The sequence below is a fragment of the Mauremys mutica genome, chromosome 2, assembly GCF_020497125.1.
Source record: "Mauremys mutica isolate MM-2020 ecotype Southern chromosome 2, ASM2049712v1, whole genome shotgun sequence".
NCBI lineage: Eukaryota > Metazoa > Chordata > Testudines > Geoemydidae > Mauremys > Mauremys mutica.
This window is the reverse complement of record NC_059073.1, coordinates 177,536,820-177,564,412: the sequence shown is the minus strand read 5'-3', so window position 1 is coordinate 177,564,412 and position 27,593 is coordinate 177,536,820. Positions and strand designations below refer to the sequence as shown.

The following is a 27,593-nucleotide window of genomic DNA, read 5'->3' as shown; positions in this document are numbered from 1 at the left end:
AAAATAAATAATTGAAAATAACATCCATCCACTCATCCACTTGGGATATTCCTCGACTGTAACATGCATGAAATGGATTCCTTTCATTTTATATCACTCGGAAGGGCAGGAAAATCCAGATCGGAGTTTGGTAGGAGCTGAAGGAGTGGTGTCTGACCTGCCGGTAGGGAGTTAAAGAAGGAAAAAGGCCCAGCCCCGACACAGTAACGGAGTAGGGGGAGGGGATTAGATTGGTAATCGTAGTGCTTTGTTAAGAGTACAGAGAAATCATTTGGGCTGTGCTTTGGTATCTAAGGGTGGGGTTATTTTTACATATACAACAGAGCGAGGCCTTCCTGGGACTTGGGGTAATAACATGAACATTTTAAATTATTTCTGCCATGGTTTATGTTGCTGTTATTTGTGTATCAGCTGCAGCCTGTCTGTATGCATTGGGTGGTGCATTCTTCTTTGTCAGGCTAGAATCTGTTCTCTGTTTCATTTAACTAGAAGAGGAAAGAAGGAAACAGCAAGGAAATAAGAACAGGCTCTTAATGCTTGAGATGTCCTGATGCATGAAAGCCTGGTAGGATTCATATTTCTGTCTATTTTGAAAGGAGATTCCAGGAAAACATTAGAAATAATAACCTGTGTCTGTTACCTCTTGCCTTACACAAACTGCTTTTGATGTCCTCCATAACTAGTAGGTTGGGTTGCTTTAAAATTTTATTTTGCTAGTACCGGACTACAAACAGTTTTATGGACTGTAACTAATTAATTGCCTGTTTTTTTATCTAACAACCCACAGTAACTATTAACACATTGTAGTAAAACAGGATTAGAAAAGAATTTTTAAAAAACAATTTTTAATATTAATATTATAGTTTATGTATACCTCTCATTATGATTAATAATGTATATTTAATTACCAAGTATTTAAAGACAACTGTGAATTCACATAGTGAAAAATCTGCTTTTAGAGAAACCATGCTTGCAGCCGCACTATGATCTTATTACATCTCAAGCTAGACAGGGTCAGCCCTAGGTGATACATGGATGGGAGACCACTGAGGAAAACCTAGATGCTGTAGGAAAGTGGGACACTGGGCTGTTGGAAGTTCCATTATTTGAATGAGCTGTAAACCTAATGTCCTGACTGCTTTGGGTCATTACAAATCCCATGCAATTTTGCCCTTGCCCTGCCATGGTGCCATGACCAACTTCTAATTCTGATCATTATATTATCTGCTCTCATTTTTTCCTTTAACTTAAATTGGATAAATTATTCTTCATTTTTCTGCTCAACTATTACTGTCTGTAATGCTGCTGTGTGTTGTTAAATTAATCCAAACCCCCCCCCCCTCGCCCAATGGCTTCAGTTAAATAGCAGATGATATCCATATATAGAATAATGTTTGTGATTAATGAAAAATAAAGATAGGGTTGGATAGGGATTTCCATTCTAATTCTATCTTCTCTCAGAAATGTGTCTTTTGAAGTTGAAATTGTCCATCCTTGGGCTCCACTTGAAAGTATTTTTTTTAAAGGTACACATCAAATTGATGCAGATGTTGGAGTTAGAGTATTGTGTGTGTATAAAATAATACATACCTGCTTTGTTCTTTCTCTGTGTGTAGCTTTTTAAAATATAATTCTCCCAACCTACTTTTGCCAGTAAATAACTCAAAAACAGCCAAATATAAAAAGGTTGAACATTTAGTCCTAATGGAAGTATGCTTTCCAAGATAAGGTAGAATGAAAATACTTTAGTATTTGAAAGTAATAATGGTTTCAGTTTGCACAGTATGTAACTTTTAATCCACTAATTTTTTTAATGCAAAGTATGTATTGTTTATGCCCTATGCCAACATAGAATGTTGGGCATACTGAAATTATCTACTGCACATGCTTGTGACTGCAAAAGGAATTTGTATGGGAACAGGTAAGAGTGTGAGAATACTTCATTTCTCAGGATTTACCATGTAACAGTTTTTCATGTATCTAACTTGTTCCCAGATTGATCCTGCTTGCTGCTATGGGACATGCACAGAAAATTACTTCCATTTCAACAAAGATTTCTGATTACTAGATTACTTACTGGGCACATATATAGTCCATGGCCCATATCTCATGGCAATTATTTGTTCCATAAGATGTGGGCTAAGGGAGTTCTTCCTTCTATTCCATGGAATAACCAAAGGGCTGACAGAAGTTGTTCAGCACATGTAAGGGACAAATGTATTGATGTATCTCACTGCACCTTCTCAAAAGAGCTGATGCTTTGACATGTCTCAAGGCCCTTCTTAGTTATCTAATGGCTGGAAATGTGCCTCGACATATTGAAGCAAGCAGATGAAGCATGTAGGGGAAGGTGCTTCAAAGCACATTCTTGATGCATTTAGTCATTAGGTATCTCAAACAACTTTTGGCAGTCTCTTAAGTCTTCTAATGGAGTCAGGCCATGACCCTGCCTGCTCCATGGGAGCATATGCAGACTGTATGTATATGTGAAGATCTGATTATAATAGTAAGTGTATGTGTATGTATGTATGTGTATGTGTGTGTATATATATATATATATATATGAGAGAGAGAGAATGAATATTTCGATCATAAGCTCTTTTGGGCAGGGACAATCTCTTTGTTCTGTATTTACATAGTGCCTAGTTTCTGATCCATGATGAGGGCTCCTAGGTGCTACCACAATGCAAATAATAAATATTAGTAATACATGAAGGTGTGGTATAAAAGGTTTACCTGTAAGTTTCAGATGGCTGCATTATTCATGAGTGACTGAACCTTTGAGCCACATCACTCACTTCTCATATGCCAATTTGTACTATTTTAGAAACCTGCGAAGCCAAGTACCTGAATTACAGTGAGTCCAAATTTTCAGGTATCTGTGGGACAGGATAGTTAAAACTACAGTGTTTAATTTCTTTTAAATACACTTCTCTAACATGGTTGGCTTTGCAAATTAAATGGCTTTTCTAGACATAAAAATGTAATGATTTTACAGTCCAATATCTCTGACTTTTCCAGAGCTAGAAGCAAGTACAGCATGGTCCACTGGAAAGCAGAAAATCTCCCCCTTTCCCTAGTCCTAGTCACAAGGTATTGGACTTTAAACTTGCCACTGGTAAACGAATGAATATTGTCCATCATGGACCTCAATAACATTTTTGGGGGAAGAAATGCCACACTTTGTTGCAAAGTTTTAGTTTTGGTTTTGGAGGCTGTTTGAAGCTGCTGAGCAGTTTGGTATGTTAGAATGACCTGAGTAACATGGATGAGTGGGCAGAGTGCATTGATTTTTACTTAACAGCAATTTTGAAATTTAAACTTTCCTATTAGCATTAGAAATTAGTATCTACTCATTCCTAGTTTGCATCATCACAGATGGCAGTTTCTTCTCTTGTTGTTAAATTGTTTTTTCATTATATTTAAGAAACTTTTAAAGATGGTATACTTTTCTTTGTATTCAATGCAGGCAATTAGAATACCTGGTTTGCTATGCTTTCAGGGTTTCTTTGCACATATAGTATGTGCACTGCTGGGATTACAGATACAGAGGAACTCATCTGTCATCAGGTGGGGAGACCAGATTTTTACAAAGACAAGGGGGACATCTGCCATGATGTGAGGCAGGAAGTGTCACAGCAGAGGGTCCTCCCTCCTCTGCAAGCCACCCAGATCCCTCTCTTTTTCCACTTTTTTTTCTCCTTACAAAATGAAAAATCAAGATGCAATACAGTAAATGGCCAAATAGGAGGAAGCAGTATTTTCTCCATCTGTCATTACTATTTTCTCTCAATACCAGCCTCTCAACTGTATTTTTATTCCTTGAGGCTGAGCTCCTTGTTTTATTTCCTGTCCACCTTGCTGCAATTCCTACCCCATAGTTTGTTCTTTTTTTATCCCCTAGGATACAGTCCTCTTTCTGGGTTTTCTGTTTTTCTGTTTTCAGGATTGTTGGATTTTTTTTGTATTTCCTCTTTGTCCTTTGTTTCCTTCTTTTGACCTTTGCTCATTTTTTCTGTCACTCATTCTGAAAATATTAATTAATCAGTTGTCTACTGAGAAAGGAGATAAGAATAGCTGACTGTAAATGTGTTTGAGGGAAAGTATTTATTTAGGATGGTACAAGGAGGAATAGCTAGGACTTAGTGGGATGAAATGTAGAAAGGAAAAATTTAGGCTGAATACCAGAAAACATATTTTTACAGTGAAATCTGTTCCATTTTGGAATGATCTCCTAAGGGAAATAAGAGAAGCCTCACTGCACTGGACAAAATACTAGAGTGTGTGTTGTAGGGAAGAATACTGCATTGGCAGGGAGGTGAACTAAATGTCTTAATAGGTCTCTTCTGACTGCACAAAACCTCCTCTATGCAAACCTCACAGGTCTTTGGGGCTACATGTTTTTAGGGGAAATGACTAAGCAGGGAGAGAACATGACAAGAGAAAAGATACTCTTTGCAGCAAAATCTTCTGTCAAACACACAGGAAAATACTCTGTAACTAATGCCTATGGAATCCCATTCCTTGCTGTCAGTGCGCCTTTTCCTTTGGTGGAAGTGAGGTCCAGGTATGAGCAGTATTGCCAGAGGATCATGGACCTCAAAGATCCGTAGAGGGTATATCTATACTGCAATGTAAGCTTGGGTCTGTGGGACCCAAATCTGCAGGCACGGGTTTCTAAGCCCACGTTTGACTGTCCACATTGATTAGTGACCTTGGGTTTAGAATTTTCACATCCATGCTCATGCATCCAGACTTCACTATGCAGACCAGAGTCAAACCAGCTTATCCCAGGCTTTCTGGTACCCTCCCCTGGTGTAGCTGCTCTAGCTTTTCGTTCATGGTGCACTGTGGGGAAAACTTGACTGTCCATCCCATGGCACTTTACTGGAAGATGTCTCAGTCTGCCAACACCGAGCTATCTTTTGGGTCTGCATGCTCCTGTCAACCAGAGCCAGTAATGTGAATGAGGCCCGCTTTCGCTACTGTTTAGGAAATGGTCAGAGCATCCATCAGAGGCTGGTGGATATTTTGGCAGCATTTTCTGACCTACCAAAGGTACCTCTCAGTGGAGGAGGATGATACAGACATAAGAGACTCCAACTGGCTGATGCAACTATACCGAGAGTCGTGAGCAGCTAATGCCCCCTGTGTAGACCGGCACTTGTGGAGCAGAGCCACAAGCATAGACTGGTGGGATTACATCATCATCCATCCCTTGGATGACCAGCAGCGTGTCCAGAACTTCTGAATGAAGAAAGCAATGTTTTTGGAGCTTTGTGAATAGCTAGCCCCACCACAAGAATGAGGAAAGCAATGCTGGTCCAGAAGCGGGTTGCTATAACTGTCTGGAAGCTGGCTACGTCTAACTCCTACAGGTCCATTGCTAACCAGTTTGGTGTTAGCAAGTTGGCTGTGGGGTGTCCAAACTGTGCAGGGGCCATTGATGGGATTCATGTGCCCATAGTTTGCCATCCTCAAGGAGCACATGAGTACATAAACTGCAAAGGGACTCCATTGTTATGCAGGCCCTTGTCGACCAAAGAAGCTGATTCATGGATGCCAACATAGGCTGCACTGGAAAAGTGCATGATGGCAGGGTTTTCCCCAATCTGGAGTTACCATCGTGGTCAGGCTGAGACACTGTGCCCACCAAATGACATTGTCATAAATGGAGTAACTATATCTGCTGCAGAAGACCCCCTTTTGGCTTGGGTTATGTACCCTGATCTCAGAGGCTGGGCAAAAGAAGGTTTAATCACACTGTCAGTAGGTGCAGAATGATGGTTGAAGGTGCATTTGGCAGATGGAAATCCTGCTGGTGCTGTTCACAGAACTGTTTGGATTCCAGTGTTATCAATGCTGTCTGCATCATTGTGCTCTTCCCAATCTTTGTGCAGCCAAAGGTGAGCCACTTCATTCAGAATAGACTCTTGACAGTAATGGATTGCTAGACAGATACACTCAGCCAGGAAGTGCAACAGAAATTAGAGATGTTTTGTGTGACCACGTTATGGCCTTCCATGGACCAATGGATGCGAGAAAGTAGTATGTTTATCAATATATCTGTACAGCAATATCAACAATAAACAAAGTACTATCGCTGTATGCTAGGAAGGCCAGTGATTGTTATGAATGTTTAATTATGGATGGAATGACTGCTTATACTATCATGGAGGGGCTGGTGGCTCTTATGCATTTTCTTATGGAGGAGATGAACTCAGGTTTTTACTTGTGGATTTGAAAAGTTATATCGAGATGTTTTGTTGCATATGACTTCCCAGTTATGCCTCATCATGGTTTTATATTTGTTCTTTGAAATGCATGTGTTATGTAGTTCATCTGTAGTGGTGGTAATAAACTGTTAATGAATTCAAAGCCTTTATATGTTAACATGAATGTATTAAAAATTACTATTTAAAAATGTATAAGGCCAACTGCCATGAAATGAACAAAATAAAAAAGTGCGTGTCTCAAACAGTGAGCTGTCCAAACCTGTGAAACCAATGCCAAAAAAAAAAATAATTCCCCTACTTCAGAGTGTCCCCAGCCCCATGTTCTTTGCCCTTCTAGTGCATTTTGCATGCACTTGGTGCTATTGCGCAGGGGTGGGAGGACTGCACAGGTGTGGAGGATTACAGGGGATACATTTGCCAAGTCCAACTAGCATTCAGTTCTGGTTACATGGGCCACCCAACCACAAAATTATCCAATGGGTTCCTAATCTGCAGGACATGTAGCATGGAGGGCACACCAGCCATGGTACTGGTGCAGGAAGTGTAGGTGGAGTGGAAGCCTGCACTCTCCCAGTCATTAGCACAAGCAGCCTCACAAACAGGTCTTTCTGCTGTGCTCTGTCTTTTTCCCTCCAGTGACGTCCCTGCTGAAGGAACTTCACTGAAAGTCTCTCATCAGACATTGCCTTTCAATTTGTTGTGAATCCTTCCCCCTCTGGTACTGAAACTGCTGGCTGGCCCTGTCCAGGATGTGCACCATAAAGCTGTTGTGGACACATTTCCTCTTTGATCGCATTGTGACATCCCTGGCTTCTGCTGGACTGTGGCTGTCCTGCAGAGATAGAAGGGCCTGAAAACAGGAATGAAACAGGAAATTATTGTGTCTATGCTTCAGAAAAGGTTCACTACATCATCACCAAAAGTGTCCTTGAAATCTCAAGGCCAAAAAATGTAAAAAAGTGCTCCAGTATATTCCGAGAGCAAGGTTTTCCCAGAGGCTCCATGGAAGCACATGAGAATTAAGCAGAGTTTAAAGCCTTCACACAGAATGGTGAGGTGAAATTGACAACTGATATATCTTTTTTTAAATATTGCAGACAATTTCAGCCTTGGGGAGGTAGGAGGGTGATGCCCCTTGCCATGGTTTTCTACATGTGGTTTCACAATCCTTTCAAGCATTCAACATGCTGAAGGTTCCTGAATGGCAAAGAGATATTCTGCCTCAAGCTACCAGGGGCAAGCCGCCTTGTATGCTAATGAGGTTTTTGAAGCTTATGGTGACTGACAACACATCTACAAGGGGAATGGGCTGGTGACTTACAGAGGAGGGCCCAGCAAGTATGCCTTTTCCCAAAATGTGACTCCCATCTGCAGGGCCGGCTCCAGGCACCAGCCCAGCAAGCAGGCTCTTGGGCGGCACATCCAGCAATTCAGCGGCGGGTCCCTTGGTCCTTCTCGGAGCGAAGGACCAGCCGCCGAATTGCCGCCGAAGACTGAAATGGCAGCGGTTGAGCTGATCGCGATTGCGGCTTTTTTTTGTGTGTGCTGCTTGGGGCGGCAAAAACCCTGGAGCCAGCCCTGCCCATCTGGAGTGTCTAATATAAGAAAAGTTTGCAACTATCAGCACCTGGGGTTGGATGAAAATACATGAAAACAACAAGGTGCTGTGCTAGCTTCCACGTGTATTACTGCCTCCTGTGAGCTGCTGAAAGCTGTCTGCATTCATGCATTTACCCTGGTGCAGCTATAGCTCACGATATAGCCTGCTTGGACTATAGCTGTCTATGGACTCTTGCACCCCTCTCCCCAACTCATGCACCCCTCTCCCCAACAATATGGACTCTTAATACTGCACACATGGATTATATACCTACCACAGGGACTGCCTGGACTCATAATAGAGAATGCATTCCTGTGCTGCCAAGTTCTCCAACATTTCTTGGTACACATGGTTATTTCTGGAACCCTTACTGAAGCTGAACATCTTGCTCTCATCATACCAGAGATTTGCCAGAATCTGACTGTGATCCTGTGACCAGGTAGCAGTGCGCTCAGCAAAGGACTTCTTGTCAGTCGCCATAGCTAACACGTGAGATTGTTCACTCTATTTCCAGTTCAGAGATCTGGAAAGTCATGGGATAGAAAGGCCAAGGAACACTGGTCCACAGGACGTGGAATATACTGTTGGTGGACTTTCAGGACATGTGTCTGGGGAACCGGGCCCAAGCTGCATCCATGCTGCAAATGATAGTTTGGACTCTAGCTTGGGCCCACCCCCACCGGCTCTTAGGTCCAGATGGCTTGCTGTCCTGAGTCAGACAGATTTGTGTGTGACTGGAAGGAGGGTTTAGACTTGAATCTGAATCTGAACCTAGGCTTACATTGCAGTGTAGACCTACTCAGAGAAGCTGGCCCTCTCCATAAATGCACTCAGGTCTACTGGTTCAAACCCTGTCTCTTCCCAACCTCATGATATTTTTCCAAGTATCTTTAGTCCTCCAATAGGGCTTTCTGTAGAAAGGCAGAATTATCTGTCCTATAATATTGTAGAATGAAATAAGACTTGAGTGACTTAGAACACTTGGGGGGAAAACATATTGACTAAAAGAAAATTACAATAAACAAATACATTTCAAGATATTTGATCATGTTTCAAAAATCTTATGACTACTTTTATAAAAATTATAGCAAGCCCAAAACACTGCATTTTATAACTGAGATATTATCATTTGCGCTATTCTTGTAGAACAATGAATTTTAACATTGGAAAGGTTGGTTGGGAAGAGGATAGAGGCTGGTTATTCTCAGTCAACAAGAATGGAACAAAAATAATTGTCTTAAAATGCTGCAGGGAAAATGTATGTTCAATTTTGAGGCAAAATTTTATAACCATTAGATAAACAATGAAACCATCTGCGGAAAAGGTGGTGGAATCCTTTCCCCTGGAGCTATTCAAGGCTACATTTAGACATTAAGCCAGTAGTTATGCAGTAATGATTCTAAAATCTCACTTGCTGGAATGACAGGGGTAGCATAGATCACCTTCTAGATATCCCTTTTAAATCAAATTATTTCTGTAAATTAAACACTTTTATGGCTACACGTAGTTATTTAATGCTATGATACAAGGTGTGGCATCCTGGCCTGCCAATCATAATTAAGATGGAAAGCTTATCCTGTATCATGTGCTTGTTACATAACAATTTAGTTAGCTGGCGTTGTATAAGAGCTGATATTTATACTATAGATACCCTGAATATTTTGTCTAGTTATCCCAACATTTTATTAGCTAGCATATAAAAAAGAAGGCCTTGTAGAATTACAGCTTTAGAAATTGTTAACTGAAGGCATAATTTTGGAATCCTTTGCTGATATATAATTATTTGATGCCAAAATGAACAACCAATCCTTATTTGTTTTTACAGGGTTTTTTGGCTTCCTGGAGAAATAGTAGAAAATGCAAAACAACGAAATAATAAAGCCTGCTAAGTACTTCTCAGAAGTGGAAAAGAGTGTGCTGCTTGCATTAGTTGAAAAATACAAATATGTACTTGAGTGTAAAAAAAGTGATGCAAGAACTATTGCATTGAAACAACGTACTTGGCAAGCGCTTGCCCATGAATATAATTCTCAACCTAGTGTATCACTACGAGATTTCAAGCAGTTAAAGAAATGTTGGGAAAATATCAAGGCACGGACAAAAAAGATAATGGCACATGAAAGACGGGAGAAAGTAAAAAGAAGTATTAGTCCACTTATAAATACTCACATCATAGGGAAAGAGAAGATTGCCAGCATGATGCCTGAGCAAATGTACTTTTTACAGAGTCCACCAGAAGAAGATTCTGAATATCAACCTGATGCTTCTAACCAAGGTATAAATGCTACTATAGTGATCAAAGTAACACTGTTCTAGTTAAGGATGTGTATGCATTTTCATTATTTATTCTATTTTTAAAGGGGTTCAATTTAGCAGTGTAAATCTCTCTATTTAAAATTTTATTGCTGGCTATTAAGTCATTTCACAGCAAAAATACTGAGGGCTTCTGTATATTTCACTAGATACACAGTAGTAAAATCTGATTCTTTTACACATGTGAAGAAAACTATGTACGTTTTTAAGTTACTGGTTATCATTTAAACAGCTGACCTTTCCAGATGTGGATAGATCCTCTATTTCCTGATAGCCATCACACAGAAGAGGAAAGTCCCAAAGGGCACTTCTGATCTTTTAAAAAGCATTGCTGTGCTTGTTTGATCACCAGCTATTTTTTTCCTCACAAGCAGCAAGTTTAGATGTTATCCTCTGAAGCAAGAAATTCCCTATGCTCCCCTCTAGCCTCTCTTTCTTTTTTTAAATTAACTCTTAATAAAACATAAAAAAACCCACAAAACTTTCCACATCTATTTTTTCCTGGACTGTCACTGCAGTGGAATAAATCTATTCTAACAAATTAAAAAAAACCTACATGTCTCACACAGGACATAATATAGTAGTATGACAGCATGCAGATAAAATACTGTAAAACCAACTTTCTAAACATAAGAACGGCCATACTGGGTTAGACCAATGGTCCATCTAGCCCAGTATCCTGTCTACCGATGCCAGATGCTTCAGAGAAAATGAACAGAAAAGAGCAGTTTATCAAGTGCTCCATCATGTGTCATCCTGTCCCAGCTTCTGGCAGTCAGAGGATTAGTGACACCCAAAGCATGATGTTGCATCCCTGACCATCTTGCATAATAACCACTGATGGACTATCCTTCATGACCATATCTAATTTTTTTTTGAACCACTTATGCTTTTGGTCTTCACAACTTCCCCTGGCAATGAGTTGCACAGGCTGACTGTGCATTTTGTGAAGAAATACTTCATTATGTTTGCTCTAAACCTGCTGCCCATTAATTTCATTGGGTGACACCTGTTTATTATGTGAAAGGGTAAATAACATTTCCTGATTCAGTTTCTCCACACCATTCATGATTTTATAGACATCTATCATATCCCCCCTTAGTCGTCTCTTTTCCAAGCTGAACAGTCTCAGGCTTTTTAATTTCTCCTCATATGGAAGCTGTTCCATACCCTTAATCATTTTTGTTGTCCTTCTCTGTACTTTTTCCAGTTCTAATATATATTTTTGAGATGGGGTGACCAGAACTGTACACAGTATTTAAGGTGTGGGTGTACCATGGATTTATATAGTGGCATTATGATATTTTCTGTCTTATTTATCCCTTTCCTAATGGTTTTTAACACTGTTAGCTTTTTTGACTACTGCTGCACATTGAGCAGATGTTTTCAGAGAACTATTCATGATGACTCCAAGATCTCTTTCGTGAGGAGTAACAGCTAATTTAGACCCCATCATTTTATATGTATAGTTGAGATTGTTTTCCAAAATACATTACTTTGCATTTATCAACATTGAATTTCACCTGCCATTTTGTTGCCCAGAAGTCACCCAGTTTTGTTAGGTCCCTTTATGACATTTCACAGTTAGTTTTGGACTTAATTATCTTGAGTAATTTTGTATTGTTGGCAAACTTTGCCACCTTACTGTTTACCTTTTTTCCCAGATTATTTGTGAATATGTTGAACAGCACTGTTATCAGTACAGATCCTTGGGGGACCCTGCTGTTTATTTCTCTCCACTGTGAAAACTGGAAAACGGACCATTTATTCCGACCCTTTGTTTCTTGTCTTTTAACCAATTTCTGATCCATGAGCAGACAGTTCCAAAAAGGATTGGTTTTTGCTTAAGAGCTTTTGGTGAGGGACTTTGTCAAAGGCTTTCTGAAAATCCAAATGCACTACATATCAACTGGATCATCCTTGTCTACATGTTTGTTGACACATCAAGGAATTCTAATCGATTGGTGAGGCATGATTTCCTTTTACAAAAGCCATGTTGACTCGTCGACATATTGTGTTTATCTATGTTATTCTGTTATTTATTATTATTTGCCCAGTACTGAAATTAGGCTTACTGGTTTGTAATTGCCAGGATCACCTCTTGAGCCTTTTTTTTTTTTAAATCACCATTAAGTTAGCTATCATCCAGTCATCTGGTACAAAGGCTGATTTAAGCAATAGGTTACATACTACATTTAGTAGTTTTGCACTTTCATATTTGAGTTCCTTCAGAACTCTTGAGTGAATACCATCTGGTCCTTTGTACTATTTAATTTACCAATTTGTTTCAAAACCTCCTCTATCGACACTTCAGTTTAGGTCAGTTCCTCAGATTTTTTTTAACCTAAAAAGAATGATTCTGGTATGGGAGTCTCCCTCTCATTCTCCTTAGTGAAGATCAATGTAAAGAACACATTTAGCTTCCTCACAACAGCCTTGTCTTCCTTGAATGCTCCTTTTGCACCTCAGTCAAATCAATGGCCTCACTGATTGTTTGGCAGGCTTCCTGCTTCTGTTTAGTTTTTGTGTCTTTTTTGCTAATTGCTCTTCAAATTCTTTTTTGGCCTGCCTAATTATACTTTTACACTAGACTTGCCAGAGTTGGTTACTTTCTATTTTCCTCAGGAGGATCTGACATCCATTTTTAAAAGATGTCTTTTTGTCTCTAACCACTTCTTTTACTTTGGTTAGCCATGGTCGCATTGTTTTGGTCCTCCTGTTTTTTGGTTTTGTTTTTGTTTATTTGGGGGTATACATATAGTTTGAGCCAACTTTCCACATTTTTTTCCATGGGCTGTCATTGCAATAGAATAAATCTATTCTAACCATATTTAAAATAAAAAAACCTCCTACATATATAACACAGAATATAAGATGGCAGCAAGCCAGCATGCAGATCAAATAATGTAGAACTAGCTTTTTCTGAATCAATTTTAATAGCCACCATAGAATCCTCTTCCAAAATATTTGTTCTTCATAGCCTTTGAGGAATTTTGCCCATAACATATTAATGTAACAATTAGAGTATGGGTTTAATGTGCAACTTAAATATGCTAAACCCAAAATCAGTGCAATGCTCTAGGTTTCTTGGTAATTATTGAGCCCTTTTTATTCCAAAAGTGGGTGCCAAGCCTGTAGTAAGTATCTGTATTGCGATAAATATTCAGACCATAACAAACCACTCTACTTCTGATGTGGCAGGGAAGGAGGCTAATCTCTTTCCAGTATGTAGCCACCTTATACCTCCCAGCTAATGAGAATGAAATTTGTGTAGTATAGTAAATATGAGGCAGAAGCAATAAAAATAACCTATTCTGTTTTTGTATAAGTCTGCTTTTTTTACTACGTATTAAATGTTTTGGTTTTTTTGTTAAGGACAATGCTGTCGAGTGTATGAGAGTCAAATTCTTCAGCCTCTCCAACAAAGCAATGAGAGGTCTGAGCTCCTCTATGTAACTTAGGGTATGTCTACACTACGAGATTATTCCGATTTTACAGAAACCATTTTTTTTAAACAGATTGTATGAAGTCGAGTGCACGCGGCCACACTAAGCACATTAATTCGGCAGTGTGCGTCCATGTACCAAGGCTAGCGTCGATTTCCTGAGCGTTGCACTGTGGGTAGCTATCCCATAGTTCCCACAGTCTCCCCCGCCCATTGGAATGCTGGGTTGAGATCCCAGTGACTGATGAGGCAAAAAACATTGCCACTGGTGCTTCTGGGTACAGCCTCACCCCTCCCTCCATGAAAGCAGCAGCAGCCAACCGTTTCGCGCCTTTTTTCCTGGATGAACTGTGCAGACGCCATTCCACGGCAAGCATGGACCCTGCTGAGCTCAAGACAGCAATCATGGATGTTTTAAACACCTCGCACATTCTCGTGTAGTCAATGCTGAACCAGGACCTGCAAAGCCAGGCGAGGAGGCGGCGGCTACGGCAGAGCGGCGACGAGAGTGATGAGGACATGGACACAGAATTCTGTCAAACTGCGGGCCCCTGTGCTTTGGAGATCCTGCTGGTAATGGGACAGGTTCTAGCCATTGAACGCCGATTTTGGGCCCGGGAAACAAGCACAAACTGGTGGGACCGCATAGTGCTGCAGGTGTGGGACGATTCCCAGTGGCTGAGAAACTTTTGCATGCGTAAGGGCACTTTCATGGAACTTTGTGACTTGCTTTCCCCTGCCCTGAAGCGCCAGAATACCAAGATGAGAGCAGCCCTCACAGTTGAGAAGCAAGTGGCAATAGCCCTCTGGAAGCTTGCAACGCCAGACAGCTACCAGTCAGTCGGGAATCAATTTGGAGTGGGAAAATCTACTGTAGGGGCTGCTGTGATGCAAGTAGCCAAAGCAATCATTAAGCTGCTGCTACGAAAGGTAGTGACTCTGGGAAATGTGCAGGTCATAGTGGATGGCTTTGCTGCAATGGGATTCCCTAACTGTGGTGGGGCGATAGATGGAACCCATATCCCTATCTTGGCACCGGAGCACCAGGGCACCCAGTACATAAACCGCAAGGGGTACTTTTCCATGGTGCTGCAAGCACTGGTGGATCACAAGGGACGTTTCACCAACATCCACGTGGGATGGCCGGGAAGGGTTCATGATGCTCGCGTCTTCAGGAACACTACTCTGTTTAAACAGCTGCAGCAAGGGAATTACTTCCCAGACCAGAAAATAACAGTTGGGGATGTTGAAATGCCTGTAGTTATCCTGGGGGACCCAGCCTACCCCTTGATGCCATGGCTCATGAAGCCATACACAGGCAGCCTGGACAGTAGTCAGGAGCTGTTCAACTACAGGCTGAGCAAGTGCAGAATGGTGGTAGAATGTGCATTTGGCCGTTTAAAGGTGCGCTGGCACACATTACTGACTCGCTCAAACCTCAGCCAAACCAATGTCCCCTTTGTTATTGCTGCTTGCTGTGTGCTCCACAATCTCTGTGAGAGTAAGGGGGAGACCTTTATGGCAGGGTGGGAGGCTGAGGCAAATCACCTGGCCGCTGATTACGCACAGCCAGACACCAGGGCGATTTGAAGAGCACACCAGGAAGTGGTGCGCATTAGAGAAGCTTTGAAAACCAGTTTCATCACTGGCCAGGGTACAGTGTGACTGTTGTGTTTGTTTCTCCTTGATGAACCCCCACCCCCCTTGATTGACTCACAGCTTGCTTTCTAAGGAAATAAAGTCACTCTCGTTTAAAAATCATGTATTCTTTATTACTTAATTATAAAAAGAGGGAGAGAACTGACAAGGTAGCCCAGGTGGGGTTTGGGAGGAGGATAGTAGAGAAGGAAAAGGCCACTAAAAAATTTCATAATAATGAGAGCCTTTTCGTTGGGCTGTCCACTGGGGTGGAGTGGGCGTGTGCACGGAGCCTACCCCCACGGTTCTTACTCGTCTGGCGGGTGAGGAGGCTAAGGAACATGGTGAGGGGGGAGGTTGGTTATACAGGGGCTGCAGCGGCACTCTGTGATCCTGCTGCCATTCCTGAAGCTCCACCATACACCGGAGCATGTCAGTTTGATCACACAGCAGCCCTAGAGTTGCATCCCGCCACCGCTGATCTTCCTGCTGCCACCTCTCATCTCGAGCATCTCTCCTCTCATCTCAAGCGTCCCTCCTGTCCTCACGTTGGTCCCTCCTGTCCTCATGTTGGTCCCTCCTGTCCTCACAGTCACTGGCATCTTTTCTGTACTTTGCTACCACGTCCTTCCACTCATTCAGATGAGCTCTTTCATTGCGGGTCACTTCCATGATTTCCGAAAAGATTTCTTCTCGCGTCTTTTTTTTCCGCCGCCTTATCTGAGATAGCCTTCGGGACGGAGTAGGGAGGCTTGAAAAATTTGCAGCTGCATGAGGGAGGGAAAAAAGGGAGAGAAGTATTTAAAAAGATACATTTTAGAGAACAATGGTCATACTCTTTCACGGTCGCACTGTTTTCACTACAAGGTCGCATTTTGAATCTTAATATTGAGTGCCTGCGGCTTTGGTGTTACAGATCACAGACGCAGGTCTGGGCAGCAGAATTCGGCTTGCATGCGGCCATGGTAAGCCATTGTCTTTCATCTTCTGCAGCCTTCATGTATCCAGCGCCCTCCTTTCCCAAATAGCAAGCAAAGCCCGTTGAGTGCTGCTTCTTTCCTGTTAACGTGCAGCAGCAGAAACCACCCTGTGGCTGGTATCATGGAAGATCACTGCTTAACACCCCCCTTTCCCCCCCCCCCAATCGCGTGACTGGTATCAGGAAAGATCCCTGCTAGCCAAACGTGGAAAAGCTCAGCGCCAATCGCCTCCCCCTCTTCCCCCCACTTGGCTACCTGCAGGGAAGGATTTCTTTTAAGCCACAGGCAAACAGCTCAGTAGGAATGGCCATCTCTGTCCCCTTACTTAAATTCCTGAATTTCAACCAGGTTACCATGAACGATATCACTCTCCTGAGGATAACACAGCGAGATAAAGAACGGATGTTGCTTGAATGCCAGCAATCACCAGGACCATACGCAGCTAGGCTTTGTCATGCAATGATACCAGATTACTTGCTACATGCATGGCGTGGTCAAATGTCCTACCATGGAGGACGGAATAAAGCAGTGCTGCCCAGAAACCTTCTGCAAAGGCTTTTGGAGTACCTCCAGGAGAGCTTCATGGAGATGTCCCTGGAGGATTTCCGCTCCATCCCCAGACATGTTAACAGACTTTTCCAGTAACTGTACTGGCCACGAATGCATCCCAAGTCCTCAGGGCAAATTAATCATTAAAAAACGCTTGCTTTTAAACCATGTCTTATATTTACAAGGTACACTCACCAGAGGTCCCTTCCATGGCTTCATTGTCTGGGATAGTTGCTTGGGAGGGCTGGGAGGGTAATTCTGTCAGGGTGAGAAAAAGCTCCTGCCTGTTGGGGAGAACGGAGTGCTCTGTGCTCTCTGCAAGCTAGTCCTCCTCTTCCTCCTCATCTTCCCCGTCCGCAGAATCCTCAGCCATGGCTGCGATTACCACCCCCACCTCGGAATCCACGGACAGGGGTGGGGTAGTGGTGGCGGACCCCCCTAGAATTGCATGCAGCTCAGCATAGAAGTGGCATGTTTTCGGCCCTGCCCCGGAATTTCCGTTTGCTTCTTTGGTTTTCTGGTAGGCTTGTCTGAGCTCCTTAACTTTCACACGGCACTGTACTGAGTCCCTGGTGTGGCCTCTCTGCATCATGGCCTTGGAAATTTTTTCAAATGTTTTTTCATTTCGTCTTTTGGAACGGAGTTCTGTTAGCACGGAATCCTCTCCCCATACAGCGATCAGATCCAGTACCTCCCGTGCAGTCCATGCTGGAGCTCTTTTTCGATTCTCAGGAGACTGCATTGTTACCTGATGAGCTCTGCGTGGTCACCTGTGCTGATGATCTCTCCACGTTGGGCGAACAGGAAATTAAATTCAAAAGTTCGCGTGGCTTTTCCTGTCTACCTGGCCAGTGCATTCTACTCCAGATTGCTGTCCAGAGCGGTCAAAATGGTGCACTGTGGGATAGCTCCCAGAGGTCAATACCATCGAATTGCGGCCACACTAACCCTAATCCAACATGGCAATACCGATTTGAGCGCTACTCCCCTCGTCGGGGAGGAGTACAGAAATTTATATCGATATAAGGGGCTTCGTTGTGTGGAAGGGTGCAGGGTTAAATCGGTTTAACGCTGCTAAATTCGGTTTAAATGCGTAGTAAGGCTCTGGTAGCATTTGTGCAGTAGTATGTGTGGAGTGAGTCCTCTTAAGGGAAGCACTGAGAGATCATGTAGTGGCGTATATCCAATATGATTTCACTCCAGTTCAGTTACTGCTGTCTTGATCTCCAGATTTCTCACTGTCACACAGAACAGTTGAAAGAGGGGGTCAGATTCTACATGATGTTCCTTTTCTTGTCCTCTTCCATAGTAATACTTTACATCGTTTTATTTAGGGATTAAAGACCCCACTTCAGCAATGTACTTAAGCATGTGCGTCATTTTAATCACATGAATAATCCCATTTAAGTTAATGAGGTGGGAACTAAGGTTTTACATGAGTTGCATAAAAAGGGACATGCTCCCCTCTTCCCCTGCAGTGGTTGCATATATGTGTCCCCTCTCCAGCCTGCCCCCCACAGTTACCCCCTTGCTTATTTTGAAGGTAGTTGATGTAGAAGATTTAAGCTGCATTTTGTTGTTTGGACTAATGCAAACGGATGGCCCTTTAAAGGTCATCCTGAGAGAAGTATTTTTCTCCTTTGTTTGCTAACCTACACCAGGTAGGAGTAATCGAGGACCAGAAAGGAGAGTGGCCCCAACGAAAGATAGCTTTTGCTGGTATTTTGATATTTACCTTTTTTTAGAGATTGCTACAATCTATGGAGCCCAATATTGTTGAAATTGTGGCCAGGTTTGTTTTCTGATAATTGTTCTTATTTTGATTAAAAAATGCAGAGGTCTACTCAGTTCAGATGGTAAACAGTGCCCCAAAATAAAAAGAGAACTTATTTGATCTTATCTCAGAGCCTTACAGCTTGGGTTTGTATTATTTTGGGTTTTTTTTCATTTTATGAATTAGAGGAGAAGGATCTTCCGTCTCACTCATGTACAAAATACCTGTTGGTATTTTTCACAGCAAAATAAAGCAAAGCTTTTCTGGCTGGCTAGGTGTATGGGAAATTATTCAGTAAGTTTTGCACTGCACTGGCATAGGAGATATCATGGGTTCTCTAAGAATGATCTTTAAATTTTATAGTGTAAATTTACAACCCCTGCATAGAAGTTCTCAGCTACTGCTTGGTAATAGTGACCATAATATAATTAAATTTAGCACTCCTGTGGTGGGAAAAACACCACAGCAGCCCAACACTGTAGCATTTAATTTCAGAAAGGGGGTCTACACAAAAGTGAGGAAGTTAGTTAAACAGAAATTAAAAGGTACAGTGCCAAAAGTGAAATCCCTGCAAGCTGCATGGATACTTTTTAAAGGCACCATAATAGAGGCTCAATTTAAATTTGTACCCCAAATTAAAAAACATATTAAGAGAACCAAAAAAAGTGCCACCGTGGCTAAACAACAAAGGAAGAGAAGCAGTGAGAGGCAAAAAGGCATCCTTTAAAAAGTGAAAGTTAAATCCTAGTGAGGAAAATAGAAAGGAGCATAAACTCCGGCAAGTGAGATGTAAAAATATAATTAGGAAGGCCAAAAAAGTGAAGAACAGCTACCCAAAGACTCAAAAGTAATAGCAACATTTTTTTAAGTACATCAGAAGCAGGAAGCCTGCTAAACAACCAGTGGGGCCACTGGATGATCAAGAGCTTAAAGGAGCACTCAGGGACGATAAGGCCATTGCGGAAAAGCCAAATGAATTCTTTACATCAGTCTTCACTGCTGAGGATGTGAGGGAGATTCCCAAACCTGAGCCATTCTTTTTAGGTGACAAATCTGAGGAACTGTCCTAGATTGAAGTGTCATTAGTGGAGGTTTTGGAACAAATAGATAAACTAAACAGCGATAAGTCACCAGGACCAGATGGTATTCACCCAAGAGTTCTGAAGGAACTCAAATGTGAAATTGCAGAACTACTAACTGTAGTTTGTAACTTATCATTTAAATCACCTTCTGTACCAAATGATTGGAGGATAGCTTATGTGACGCCAATTTTTTTAAAGAGCTCCATAGGTGATCCTGGCAATTACAGGCCAGTAAGCCTGACATCAGTACTGGGCAAACTAAGAACATAAGAATGGCCATACTGGGCCAGACCAAAGGTCCATCTAGCCCAGTATCCTGTCTACTGACAGTGGCCAGTGCCAGGTGCCCCAGAGGGAGTGAACCTAACACATAATGATCAAGTGATCTCTCTCTGGTTGAAACTATAGTAAAGAACAAAATTGGCAGACACATAGATGAACATAACTTGTTGAGGAAGAGTCAACATGTTTTTTGGAAAGGGAAATCATGCCTCACCAATCTACTACATGTGGACAAGGGGAATCCAGTTGATATAGTGTACCTGGACTTACCGAAAGCCTTTGACAATGTCCCTCACCAAAGGCTCTTAAGCAAAGTAAACTGTCATGGGATAAAAGGGAAGGTCCTCTCATGAACTGGTAACTGGTTAAAAGATAGGAAACAAAGGGTTGGAATAAATCATCAGTTTTCAGAACGGAGAGAGGTAAATAGTGGTGTTCCCCAGGGGTCTGTACTGGGACCACTCCTAGTCAATGTATTCATAAATTATCTGGAAAAAGGAGTCAACAGTGAGTTGGCAAAATTTGCAGATGATACAAAACTACTCAAGATAGTTGTCTCAGGCAGACTGCAAAGAGCTACAAAAGAATCTCACAGAACTGGGTGACTGGGTAACAAAATGGTAGATGAAATTCAGTGTTGATAAATGCAAAGTAATGCACATTGGAAAACATAATCCCAACTATACATATAAAATGATGGGGTCTAAATTAGCTGTTACCACTCAAGAAAGGAGATCTTGGAGTCATGGTGAAGAGTTCTCTGAAAACATCCACTCAATGTGCAGCGGCAGTCAAAAAAGTGAACAGAATGTTAAGAATCATTAAGAAAGGGATAGATAATAAGACAAAATATCATGTTGCCTCTATATAAATCCATGGTACACCCACATCTTGAATACTGTGTGCAGATGTGGTTGCCCCATCTCAAAAAAGATATATTGGAATTGGAAAAGGTTCAGAAAAGGGCAACAAAAATGATTAGGGGTATGGAACAGCTACCATATGAGGAGAGATTAATAAAATTGGGACCTTTCAGCTTGGAAAATGGATTACTGAGGGGGGATATGATTGAGGTCCATAAAATCATGACTCTTGTGGAGAAAGTAAATAAGGAAGTGTTATTTGAATGAAATTAATAGGCAGCAGGTTTAAAAATAACAAAAGGAAGTAATTTTTCACACAGCCCACAGTCAATCTGTGGAACTCTTTGTCAGAGGATGTTGTGAAGGCCAAGATTGTAACAGGGTTCAAAAAATAACTAGATAAGTTCATGGAGGATAGGTCCATCAATGGCTATTAGCCAGGATGGGCAGGAATGGTGTCCCTAGCCTCTGTTTGCCAGAAGTTGGGAATGGGCGACAGGGGATGGATCACTTGATGATTACCTGTTCATTCCCTCTGAGGCACCTGGCATTGGCCACTGTCAGAAGACAGGATACTGGGCTAGATGGATCTTTGGTCTGACACAGTATGGCCATTGTTATGTTCTTAAGAAAACTCTTTCAATATAAAAATTTAATGCAACTTGAACCAAAGGTTACTATGTTGATCCTGTCACTATCTCTGAGGGATCATTCACTACTATCTCTTGTAACTAGCTCACCTTAAAAATGTCATCTCCTTCTCCATCCTGTGGCGCCATGAAGACTTGATGTAGTAGTGTAGCATGCTAGTGCACTTTAAACTTTGAGACTGCCAATCCTTTTTGTCTCTGAGATTTGAAAATATTGACTCCTTATTTATTCCTCTTTTCCACTCAGGTAAATATCTCAGCTGTGTTATTCAACCTCTTACAGAAGGAGTGTGGGATAAAAACTAGAAAATGTTTCATCCTGTAAGATAGAGGTGCTACTCACCCTGAAAGATTTCTTACGTCTTGAACTAGTGAATGAGCCAGACTACCATCTTAATGGTTATCATTCATCCACAGCAGCTAAACAGTTTCCCATTCTGTAGCTCCTTTTCTGTTGCACCATTTGTCACAGAAAGTGCCATTTTATTGAATGCAAATGGAAATAATATTGATCTCCAGGCACCAAAACACCCGTTCTATTAGAATAGGATAAACAAACTCTAGCACTGTCTCATTTTAGCTTATCAAAAGGACAACAGATTGGGGACATTGATTTGGCATACTGAGACTTCTTGAAATTCAGACCGTTTTCTGAGCATCAGTGGTTAATTTTTTTTTAAGAGACTTGGGCATGATCCAAATATTTAAAAAAATTGCATACTGAGATATTTCCTATTCCAAGGCCATGAGAAGACAAATAGCCGCAGCATTTCTCACCACCCATGCATGCAGTTCCACTGCCAAGATAAAATCTATTACCTGTGCTTCTAGAGGGGAAATGAATAAAATATATTCTACTGAAAGTGCACAGATGGCTTGAAACCACTTACATAATGTACAAAAATAATCCTTTTTCATTACTACTTAGATTTAACTCCACATAACCTGTCAGTTGCTTTCCAGATGAAAATCACTGATTTCCAGCATTCCTACAAGATTATTAGTATTTATTATTTTATTTTGTAGTGTACACAAGTGTGGTATATACTTCACAGGAAACATAAGACAAGTCCATGCTCCAAAAAGCTTCCGTTTTAGATTATAGTCTTAAGAGACAAGTGAAGTTACAACCTGGAAGAAAAGGAGCAAGGAAGGGCATAGGCTAAAGACATGATTAAACATCGCTTCAGGTTAGACAACATATGTCCTGATAGGTCAAGAAAGGTATTAAAACACGTTTTTGGTAAATAATGTACTGAAAGGGGTTTTAGGAAGGATTTGAATGAGATGAAAGGCTGGCAGATATATTTTGAAAGAAGCAGCATGGAAGAATACTTGAGACATTTGTGAGAGAAGATGAGAGGTATCAAGGCCAGCCCTTATTCATTGAGAGTACAGGTGGAGTGACTCTGCAGGAGGGCATCTACTATACCCCTTGCATAATAGGGAATTAGTTCCTTCACTGGCTCTGATTAGGATGGCACAGAAGGGAACTTTGAAGGGGCCACTGGGTCTATTTTTACGCAATAATGCATAGCTCCAATTTATGAAAGCATTGAGATGCATTTGAAAACCAAAAGAGCCACTGGTAGAGATGGTCTTATTCAAAGAAATAAAGAATTAATCTCTCATCAGTTAGTAACCACTAGACTATTGGTTGCTTGTCACTGGAAATGAAAAAATTGACCAAATTAAATAAATGACTAAAAAAGTGTTATAAAAAGTATATCAAGTACATACACTGTAAAATTAGAGAAAGGGGAGATACTTAGTGATTATTACTTATTTGTATTACCATAGCATTTGCTTATCATTTATTCACTACTAAGAGAGAATGCACTCACCTGCTAAAGAAATATTACTATTTAAAAAAAACAACAAATGAAATAAGTATAATGGATTTGCATTGGTTTGTTGTTGTCTAAATACAGTTCTTTGCACAAAGAAGGTGAGACAATGTGTCTTGGGTTGTGTAAGAAGGATCATCTGTAACTTGGTATCCCCCCCCAAAAAGAAAAAGTTGACTGCATTGTTACCTAATATTTCGCTAAACAAAGTGATCTGTTTGTTTTTGTAATTGTTAATATTCTATTTATGGTACACACATGGTGGTGATCTGTAATAGTACTCCTATTTCCTAACACCTTTAGTCTCAGTAGTGTTTTGTTGAACCAATAGTCCTATTTATTTCAATTGCATTGATAAGGCATACCTCAAAGTAAGGTTGATATAATTTGGTCCTACATAAATAGATGTAAAAATGCATACTTCTGGGGTGTACGGGAGTGGTGCTTAAGGGGTAAATAGTATACTAAATCTCTAGTTTAGTGTAGGAGCCAGTGCTTCCTTACCTCAGATACAATTCTAGGAGAGAGATTGAAGATCTTATCACATGCTCTGTCAAAATATAAAGGGAATGCTAAATATTTAGACTGTGTCACCTGGTGGCTCCTACATTACATTACAGAAGCACAAGGTGTGCATGTGATGTGTTGACCGATGACTGTGTTATTCCTTACACAATCATGCTGTTTGAAAAAAAGAGGGTATCTTACAGGTTTGTTTGCTGTTTTTTTGCAGAGTCATTTTCTGTCTCAAACAGAGAACTGTGTGATGAAGAGAAAGAGATAGTACATTTCCCAATATGTGAAGGCACCTCCCAACCTGAGCCCTCTTGTTCAGCTGTCAGAATAACAGCGAATAAAAACTATCGAAGTAAAGCCACTCAGGAGGGAGCTTTGAAAAAGATGCATGAGGAAGAGCATCACCAGCAAATGTCAATTTTACAACTGCAGCTGATACAAATGAATGAAGTGCATGTGGCAAAAATACAACAGATAGAAAGGGAGTGTGAGATGGCTGAAGAGGAACACAGGATAAAAATGGAAGTGCTAAATAAAAAGAAAATGTATTGGGAGAGAAAACTGCAAACCATCACAAAAGAATGGCCTGTATCATCCTTTAACAGACCCTTTCCTAATTCACCCTAGAATTTATGGTGGGCCGAGAAAATCTGGTTGAGCACATTGTTACTAAGGTGTATTGGCAAGAGGGTCTATTAAAATTAATGTAGTGTGACAGAATGGATGTTCAGTCAATAGTGAACATGTTTGGACTCCTTAATACCATCTAGGAATACAGATTGGATGAGTCTAATAAGGGAAAGTTCTATAGTTCATTTGTGGGTGAGCACTGAAAGTAAATTGTCTCTTCTTTGAGTTTCAGATATGCACAGTAGTACTTGTGAATTGTGAGCATAACGTTTGTTCCTCTCTCAAGTTCCAACCACTGTTTTTAAATCTAGGAAGTTCCTATAGAGTAGACACACCTGAAATTTGAGTATGTTTTAAAACTTCGGCTTTACAACTTTACACTTTAAATTATATTGCTTGTTTTCTAGCCCTTTCCTCCATTTCCTGGTTGAAGGCGGGAGTTGGAGTCATTCTTTGTTCTCACACTGAACACCGCAGATATTTGACAGGCAGTAACCCAATTGCTATACAGGGACACAGAGGAAATCCCCTCCCCCTTTCTTTTTTTATTATTATTTTATTTATTATTCCTTCTCTGCAGCAGGTAAGTGAAAATGAAGGAGCTGGTGAGGAGACAAGAGGACCATTCTAGTAGGTAATTTGCAGGGAAAGGAAATCAAAACCTCCAACCAGCTGGCTGATTGAGACGATGATTTGGCACTGGCCTGCTAGCTGCTAGGGCCATAACTGTTGGAAAGAGGGAAAGAGGATATTTTCCCAGAAGCAGCTACCTTTGGCTGTCCTCTCTCAGTCCTATCCTATCACCCATCTATATATGCAGGAACTAGAAATATGTGAGGGAAGCATGCTACTGAAGCTGCTAGAGAAAGAAGCCAGCCCCTTAACTGCACTGTACACCTGACATCATTCTGTGGATAAAAGCTTTGCTGCTGCTTCATGTAGTTATTAAGAAGCAGCTGGCAGGCTATCTTGCCAACAAGCAATTCCTCCCAGCAGCCAGCTAATGGATTTAGATCTTGCTCCTTATTAGAAGTGAGGTCTGTTGTGGATCCTGCTCTTTTCTCACCAACTCAGCATACTTATAGAGGTAAAGGCAGATTTTTACTTGGTGCAGTGCCCTATACCTGTGAATTCTGTCTGCTTGACTATGTCCCACACGTCAGCCCAGAGCCACCCTGCCTCTGCTATCAACCAGGGATTCCTGTTGTCTTTATTTACTTATATGTATCAGAATAGCACCGAGAGGCCTCAACAGAAACTGGTGCCCTCTTGTGCTAGGTGCTACACAGACACATAATAAAAGATTGCCCCGCCCTGAAGATCTTAGTCTAAAGAAGACAAGGGCTGGGAAATGGGCAATATGAAACCAAGGGTCAAGTATTAAAGTGCACATTTAGAGGTTTACTCTAAAGGATCTTCCTCTATTTGAAAAGGTGTTTTGGAGGGAGAGGCATTTTAAATAAGTGACAAAGAATGAGCAGAAAACTCCTTATTTTTTATTCAGTTATAAAATTGAGAGTTCCATTATTTTAAATGTATTTTTCCCCACAGATAATGGTTAATAAGGAGAAAACCATACATTAGCAATAGTTTTCAAATGAAAACAAATTTTAAAAGGTGTCATCCTCCCTCTGTTGTGTTCCACCTCCCACCTCTTCTCTGGATTTCCTTCCTCCTGCGAGGTTTCGTATTTATTTTTCTCTTGGTCATTTTTCCCTGCCACTGATGCATACTTGTAGGCTTTGCTCCTGTTAGTCATAATATGCTGCCTGCACCACAAAGGTGAAAGTGAAGAGAATGGTGCTGTTTCAGTGCTGCTTCTCCTGAATGATTGACAAAATCAGTTCTGGCAGAGATGGAGCAGGCACAAACATGAGGCTGCTATGAAACAAAAGGGCAATTCTATTGGGTGGCAAAATCCCATTCTCAGTGTGGATGGACTCCCTCTTCTGGCAAATTGGCTGTAGGAAGGAGAAGACAGTGGAGCCGGAGAGTACTAATTCTGTTGGCCCGAAAGGAACACAACGTTGGAGTGTGGGACAATAATCTATGACTCAGGGTAGGGGGAATTAAAGAGGAGAACTGGGGTTGGGGAGGGCAATTCTTTGGTCTGAGGTCTTGATCTGTGGTGTAGGGGGTGAGAATGCTTTGAGTGGAGATGGTGATGGCCCATGCACCTATGAAAAAAGGTGGGATGGAGGAGACTATATATTAGTGTCACACTGACACTGACAAGGCCCTTCCCATACTGCTACTGGCTGAAAACCACTCAGAACTACACAGTGTAAAAAAATAGGTAAGGTATCAGAAGGTGAGGAAAAGAGACATCTTGAGAGTTGGGGGGGGGAGCAAGAGTGATGAGAGAATGTAGATTTGAATGGGATGGGCCTAGAAGACACTACAGCATGCTCCAAGGAGATTGTGATATCGCTTCATTTTTTACTCTTTATGGTGATAGCACTGCTTATGAGATACATTGTTTTTATGTTTATATTCCAAAGAAATTCATTTAAATTATGCATATTTTCAGATTACCAAGTGGGTGATGTCTCAGATTGGCAATACACTCTTAGAGCCTTATTCACACAGAGGAGTGCTTGAAACCAAAATGTACAGCATTTGGAGTGGGCAAGAGGGCCTTTGAATTCAGTCACTGTTGTAAAAAAGTATAGCAGAAGGATTGGAAAGAACCAAGATAAAGAGTTTAAGGAAAGAATAGCTAGTGTGAGTATTATGCCTAGGGACATGGTATTGAGTACCACAAGATGTCTGGAGACATTGGAACAATATTTATATAAGGAAGTCTTACTGATCCAGCTAGACTTACAGAATGATTATTCCCTGTATTGTCCTAATATATATCCCCTTGGATAACACTTAAAATTGTTCCTCTCTCTTCTTTCTGGCTTACATCCTTATATCCTCCATTAGGTGTTTGGCCAAGATTCTTAGTTTTTTTTCTAAATCTTTTCTCATAAGTAAATCCCAGCAGCCCTAAACTATTCATTTCTCGTCTCTGAATTTCCTCCAACTTGTTTACATCTTTCTAGTATTAAGGTACCCAGAACTGAACATGATGGGCCAAAATTATCCCTGGTTTAACTCCATGGATGATAAATTATACCAGAGAGGCATTTGGCCCAGAGTTCCAGTTGTGGTCTATTTGTTCATACAGAGAGAAAGTGTCA

At 41.2% G+C, this 27,593-nt stretch overlaps 1 protein-coding gene across 3 annotated transcripts; it reads left to right on the top strand.

The window, feature by feature from the left end:
* Positions 1–220: 220 nt before the first annotated feature.
* Positions 221–26,420, top strand: MSANTD3 (Myb/SANT DNA binding domain containing 3). Of its 3 annotated transcripts, none has more exons than XM_045006528.1 (4): positions 232–565; positions 3,022–3,093; positions 9,662–10,111; positions 23,993–26,420. In XM_045006528.1, the coding sequence occupies exons 3-4, from the start codon at positions 9,694–9,696 to the stop codon at positions 24,400–24,402; spliced, it is 828 nt and encodes a 275-aa protein (XP_044862463.1). In that variant the 5' UTR covers positions 232–565; positions 3,022–3,093; positions 9,662–9,693; the 3' UTR covers positions 24,403–26,420. The 3 variants fall into 3 exon arrangements, with proteins under 3 accessions (XP_044862464.1, XP_044862463.1, XP_044862465.1); XM_045006530.1 differs by lacking the exon at positions 3,022–3,093 and having other exon boundaries at positions 328–347; positions 490–565; XM_045006529.1 differs by lacking the exon at positions 3,022–3,093 and having other exon boundaries at positions 221–347.
* Positions 26,421–27,593: the final 1,173 nt, after the last annotated feature.

What these genes read in the sequence shown, in the direction of transcription:
- MSANTD3 (XM_045006529.1), top strand. Translation starts at nt 9,694, where the DNA reads ATGCAAAACAACGAAATAATAAAGCCTGCTAAGTACTTCTCAGAAGTG. An exon ending in ACCTGATGCTTCTAACCAAG is followed by an intron (nt 10,112 to 23,992) that starts GTATAAATGCTA and finishes GTTTTTTTGCAG; the next exon opens with AGTCATTTTCTGTCTCAAAC.